The 6,211-nt window shown below is 49.9% G+C and overlaps 2 protein-coding genes across 2 annotated transcripts; both read right to left on the bottom strand.

Annotated features, from left to right (window-relative positions):
- Positions 1–232: 232 nt before the first annotated feature.
- On the bottom strand, positions 233–1,256 carry EI90DRAFT_851387 (uncharacterized protein). Its single transcript, XM_039068163.1, has 2 exons — positions 728–1,256; positions 233–670 (listed from the first exon to the last, which is right to left on the bottom strand). Exons 1-2 carry the CDS (start codon positions 1,023–1,025, stop codon positions 420–422), a joined length of 549 nt encoding a protein of 182 aa, XP_038916803.1. The 5' UTR covers positions 1,026–1,256; the 3' UTR covers positions 233–419.
- An 822-nt stretch (positions 1,257–2,078) lies between these two features.
- On the bottom strand, positions 2,079–2,996 carry EI90DRAFT_3015950 (uncharacterized protein; the record flags this gene model as incomplete). Its single annotated transcript, XM_039056943.1, has 4 exons — positions 2,079–2,200; positions 2,244–2,436; positions 2,638–2,761; positions 2,818–2,996. 4 exons carry the CDS (start codon positions 2,994–2,996, stop codon positions 2,079–2,081), a joined length of 618 nt encoding a protein of 205 aa, XP_038916804.1.
- Between the last annotated feature and the right edge of the window lie 3,215 nt (positions 2,997–6,211).

The raw sequence follows: 6,211 nt of genomic DNA on the forward strand, positions 1-6,211 counted from the left end.
CACTGTCGCCGACGAGTGAGTAGGTTTCTGGGATGTTATGGTAGGATTATCGCGGCTGAGAGTGCAGTTCTTTAGTGATGTAGCTCAAATTGGCGAGTCTGTGTTATCCCCTAACTCCGGCATCGATCTAGTGATATCGTACTGTTAAGTTGAATTAACATCCATGTTTCATTATGGGGTGTAGATTGCATACCTCCATACCGAGTGAGAGTCGTACAAATTACCTTTCCAATGGATCATCGGTCGAACCGGTGGCACCGCAGATGAGCGGACTCTTGACAGTGGCTGGATCGTGCCTGGTGCTCTCCTATGCCACTATTTAGGGTTTGAAATCTCTGTGGTCATTGACGATATGTCAGTCAACAGTTTGTTCCGCGCCCAGCAGATCGGAGTGTGTGTCCATGTAGCACAAAAGTCCCTTACACATTCATCCGCCATGCCCACGTATTAGCATTGGAAAAGCACATGCAGGACAGATGATTGCCTCTGGTATGGGCGAGCAACTGGGTAGCCCCAAGTTCGCGTTGGCTGGTAGAGGTCCACAACTTCTCTCTTGTCGATTGTTCTCGTCGATGTAGGTTTTCAGGGAGGCACGTATATGGGTTGTATAATGAAGAGATATTCCTTGAGCGGACCCTCTCCTTGTGGTACCAGCTGGGCGAGGATCTATCTGTAATGTTGTGGTGGCTCAACATGGTGTCACTAATGAATTATTGCGTATTCTCACCTTGAGGCATGTTGGTGGTCTGCTTTAGCACCTTGGCCATACAGTGTTTCCGCTCCAGAAAGCATGGTAGAGCCCACGTCAAGCGGAAATGCGTGCCTTGCACAGAGAAGGGATAGGAGGGGACACTTCCGGCTTGCGTGGCGGGGTAGACGGGGGAGATGAGTGAGTGAGTGCCAGCAAAGTGGGGCCCCCACAACACGGGGGAAGCGAGAATATGGGCTAGGCCCCTATCCTGAGGCAGTGCGTCCGGGCGTGAAACAAGGTGAAAGGACTTCCGCTGCGCACGGCTTGTAAACATTACTGACAGTCGCGAACGCTTTCTACAGCTTTACATCCGGGAACAGTCTGATCGTTAGAGCAACCACGGTAGGCACGAACTAGTACCGGCAATTTGTGTTAAGTCTCTTGCTTGGACTGATATCGCTGGTGGCGAAGCCCAACATAATGATTGCTCAACAAAGAACGACCCGCAAGCTGGGTCTTTGTCTGGACTATCCTTCACGCGATGAACCCAATGTATGGTTTCCATCCATTCTTTGTCTTCATGCAATTCGGATTGACCCTGCCCTCGTGAACAACAAAATCCTATTCAAGTTATATTAGGGGAAAAATTGTTAAGTCAAATTAGCTCATGATATTAGCGGACGACCCTTAATGGTGTGTCAAGACACTGCTCTTTTAGGAGTTTCCAGCCATCTTTATTGGACTGTATTCGATACAGATCTGCTTTTTTTGTTGGCGAGAAATAATCTTCGCCACCAAAAAAGGCATATTGTCACCCGCGCGCAACACAATCAAACATTTTGTCTCGCTTTTTCTGAACCTAAAATCACCCCAGCCACTCCAGTCATCGTTGCGCCACTTTCTGAGGATTGTACAGATATTGGCTACCTTGTGTCCACCAGCTTGAGCGCAAATCATTGGCTGGCCATGATTTAGAATTGCTGAGTATCTTTTCCTGTATCGTACCACTTCGATAGGACGTGTGCGCTAAACCTGTTCGGTCATGGGGTGCCGCAATATTGACTACGACATGCTCATTTGCAGCCGGAAAATCATCACGGAGAAAAACAACCAGAAGCAATCCATACGTCCCTGTCCCTAGGCAATCTTTTCACAGGAGAGCGCCGGGAAAGTCCTTCAGATCCATATTATGTACTCAATGCGATTGTCCGCATCAACACTCCCATAGAGCTCGGACGCATCTGGAAAATGCGTCCGTTTGTTCCATCAACCAACATCGCGATCCCATTCAATACTTGCCTGTCGCCACGGGGGTAGCGGTTATAGAACGTTGTTGCGGATCACGTCGTGGGCAGTGTTGTATCCTTTCCTGGGTTTTCTTTCATCTTTAGCCAAGATCTACAGAGCGTGTAGCCTCTCGTCGGAAGCGCCGCCTCGCTGCCTTGACTTCTGCTCTCCAGGGAAACGGGTTATCCCTCACATGGTTCATTCCGGTTGTTTCTCGCAAACCTACATTCCAAACACCCGGAAATGGGCGCGTGCAGGCCCTTACCAGGGTTGATCATACTTCGATACCCAGCTGTACCACCCCTTAGCTCGGAAATCCCCTGCCCACTTTCCCACTGGTAGACTGGGACGGGAAACCTAATCCCGTTCCGATACCATACCATTCCACTTCCAGCTCTCTGTCTGGTTTTCTCTGTTTCTTTTACTTTTCCCTCTGTTATTGTCACCGGCAACGCCACCTAACCTGTTGTCCAGGCGAACCTAAACCTCATTATTGTGTGTGCCATTTTGCAAGGATTCTACAAACACTGGCCGCCTCGTTATTCCATAACTTGGACGCCAATCATCTGCCCTGAGTCGCTGGATATTTCGAGAGAGATTTGGACTCTTCCCCTATCCCAATAGAGGCTGGTAACCTGCTAGACTCTGTCCAGACTTACCAAACCTTTTCCTTGTGTCGTGCTATTTTGACAGGGGGTGTCCACTAAACCACCCTCCCGCGTGGGGAGATTATTCTGGGTCGTAGCTCCCGCCGAGCGGGCCACGTATCCTGCAGCGACTGCCCTATATTAACCATGAGATGACTACGCCGCTGGAATATCGTCTCGGAGAAAAGCAACCAGAAGTAGTCGGTGCGTTTCGGTCCCCACACGATTTCGCCACCAGTGCATCCGAAGCTCTGTGTGAGTCCATCATTATCGAATACGTAGTCCATTGCAAGGGCTTCCCGACCCTCTCCTAACGGGTTATCACAAGTCCCATCTGCGTCTTCATATAGTTCATTCCGGTTGCTGCTCATGAACCTACATCAGAAAAGGGCGCCTGCAGGCCTTCACTAGGCTTGGCCATAGTTCGATACTATCCCTTCTTAGCTCAGAAAATCCCTGCCCACTTTTCCACTCAGTAGACTAGAACGGGAAGCCTTATCCAACGTTCCGATACCGTTCCAGCTTTCTTTTACTAATACTGTCACCGGAAACGTGATCAACCATTTTTCTAGGTGGCCCTAAACCTCATCCTTACGTTGTACCATTTTCCAAGAACATCGGCTGCCTCGTATCCCCCAACTTGGACGCTAATCATCTGCCCCGAGTCGCCGGCTCTTTCGAGAGAGACTTGGACTCTGCTCAAGTTTGCCAAACTATTTTCCTTGTGTAGTGCTATTCTGACGGGGGGTGTCCACTAAACCGCTCTGTATACCCTTCCGCATGGGAAGATTATTCTAGGCTGTACCCCTGCCGAACGGGTCACGTATCCTGTAGCGACTGTCCTACTCAGTCATAGGCGACACTAGACGACTATTCACCGCCGGAATATCGGAGAAAAGCAACCAGAAGTAGTCCGTGCGTTTCGGTCCCAACACGATTTCGCCACTGGTGCATCCGAAGCTCTCTGTGAATTTTTCTACAGACCATCATGTTGGCTCCGTAAGGGCTTCACTCTCTCTTGGAAGATACGTTCCTTTGTTCCACTGACAGACACCGTGGGAGAAGCCTTCTGCAGTGCGTATAGCTTCACGACAGAAGCGCCACTTCGCTGCCTTGACCTATGCCCCCCAGAGGTGCGGGCTCTCACAAATTCCATTTGGGTTCCCTCCAGTTCTTAGCATATCTCAGGACCATCCTTCGTTGTGTCGACTGGGATGGGACGTATACTAGGGCTAATCACACTTCGATTCTGTGATTGATCACATACTTGATAATTTTCATTCCCGGTAGGCTTTATCTCGCCCGCTGATACCGCTCCCAGCTCTCTGTCCGATCGCTTGTTTCTTTTTTTCGGAGGCAGCCAACTGCAACTTCCACCCGACTTATCACTGGAGGCTACTAACCCAATCTCCGCATTACCTCTCCAATCGTTATCTCAAGCTTCGACTTCTGTATTACTTTCTTGCCGCTTACTAAAGGGGTGCCTCAGGGAAGTGGTAAGTGACTAAAGTGCACGAAAACCCATCTATAACCAGACAACGACAACGAAGAAGTTATGCCAACCCCCCATCAAACTGGGTCCGAAGGGACTGATGAAAGATAGGCGGCCTCTATTATTAACAGCGTGTGGCAAGCCATATGAGGAGATGTCCAGTATCTCGTCACCCAACGGGTGTAATCCAATAACACCAAGGCGTTGACCAGCTAATTGGTTCGGATGAGTCTTACGGGAATGAACATTCCAGATACCGATCTCCGATGTGCACATCTGTACATACTACCAAGTGCTGCAAACTGACGGTTGTGAAAAGCATGAGGAATTTATTGAATAGAAACGGGGCTTCGTTTAGCCAAAGGGCCCTTCGATTCCCATGCTCACGGGCAAACTCGACCCCCAAATATGATTCCTCTAAGTTCAAGAGAAAGAGAAGACGGACTTCGTGTGCGCCTATGGTTGGGCCGCCTTGGGGACATGGGACTTGGGGAAGGTTTTAGCTTTGGGGTGAAATTGGAACCATGTCTCCGGTGATGGTGGTATATCTCGCATGTAGCCGCAGACTGATGCTTGTAAGCGCCAATTAATTCATTCTTCCAATGCATCCGATGCAACGCGTAATATCAACCCAGGTCGCGCTATGGCAGACGAATAAGATTCGTAATCATTTGTCTTGCAAGGAAGATAAAAGACTCAACGTCCCCTCCTAGCTCACGCGCTTCCCGCCGTACAAAGAGAGCAGTAGAATAAGAGGCAGGGACCAGCCAACTGCCACTGCCACTGTCAGCGGCGTCAAGTCTCTCAAGGGGAGGTCTCAGGCATGGCACTTCTTAAGAGAGGCTGGACACCTTGCGAGCTGACACAGCGTGGTAACATTTATTTCGGCTAACCCCGGTGATATTCCGCAACCTTCCACTCCGTACGATTCCGTAGCAATGTTTGCCGAACACACAGTAGCAGTACGTTACGGATCTGAGATCAAGTACGCTCCGCCGTGAAAGTGCTGATTTCAGGTTGTACTACAACCCTTGTGAAAGTGGCGTTCGGACCTGGGCTTTAACTCTGTGGTGGTCTCAGAACCAGTGAGCTAGCTAGTAATCTCAACAAACGAATGACATGTGTATGGACCCACGTAATGAACGAGCTGTCTGTGCACAACACCCACACCGCACCCCACCGCCCCAACTCGGCTCTTGGTGCGACGGCTGTGAGAGCCAGACGGCTCGCTCACCACAGCAGGAGTCGTCGTGAAGGAGATTAAACAGCAGTATAGCGCTACACAAGTATTCATCGCCTGAGCTTTCGTTTGGCACAGATCGTTAACGCCCACCTCATGAGCAGAGCGCATCGTGCACAACACCCACATCACACTAGTAGCTCCTAGTGTGAACGTTGTCACAAACGCTCTGCGCACTGCAGTGGCCCAAACGATGGGGAATGCATCGGGACCTCGGCGCTAGATCCACAAGATATGAGATGGGACAATGTTCTAGTCGCGTCTGGAAAGGAGGGAGGTATCTGTTGTGGGGAATGGCAGAGGGAGGTGAGGACTTGGGCTCCCTTATATCCCAATGAGGTATGGATGGTCGCTTCAGCTCACATCTCAATTTTACTGACAAGATATCGCAAAAAATTGTGGTAGAACTTTTGCAGAAGCATCAGAAACGGAATCAATACATTTGATTTCCCCTCAATCGGTTGTATGCCATGGCCCTCAAAGAAAGGCGAGAAAGCCGTTGGTACCTATTTATTGGAGTGAAAGAAAATTCCCTGGGACGTTGCCAACTAAAGGTTCCTGCCTCGCCTTGATTTTCCCCTCGCTGAACACGCTGAGCACGTGGCTCCCCTAAATCGTCCGCAACGCGTTTGTTTGTCACCTGTCGTGCGGGCCCATAGCTGACTTTTTCAGTCACAACAAAGATAATCTTTTTGTAGATGCTGGGCCCGCGTGGCCGATGATTTCCCGTGCGGGGTTGGTTCATGTTCACTGGCAGATACATTGATCTGGACTTCCGGAATGTAGTCAAGAACCGTGGAACCACCGAGAGAGAATCTCAACTGAGAACTTTCTCTGATCCCTTGCTTCAGTTA

The sequence above is a fragment of the Cantharellus anzutake genome, assembly GCF_015039405.1.
Source record: "Cantharellus anzutake strain C23 chromosome Unknown EI90scaffold_20, whole genome shotgun sequence".
Lineage (NCBI taxonomy): Eukaryota > Fungi > Basidiomycota > Agaricomycetes > Cantharellales > Hydnaceae > Cantharellus > Cantharellus anzutake.

Bases quoted from the DNA above. Each gene is read 5' to 3' on its own strand.
- EI90DRAFT_851387 (XM_039068163.1), bottom strand. From the start codon at position 1,025: ATGTTTACAAGCCGTGCGCAGCGGAAGTCCTTTCACCTTGTTTCACGC. The intron at 671-727 runs GTGAGAATACGC...ACAACATTACAG, and splicing joins GACCACCAACATGCCTCAAG to ATAGATCCTCGCCCAGCTGG.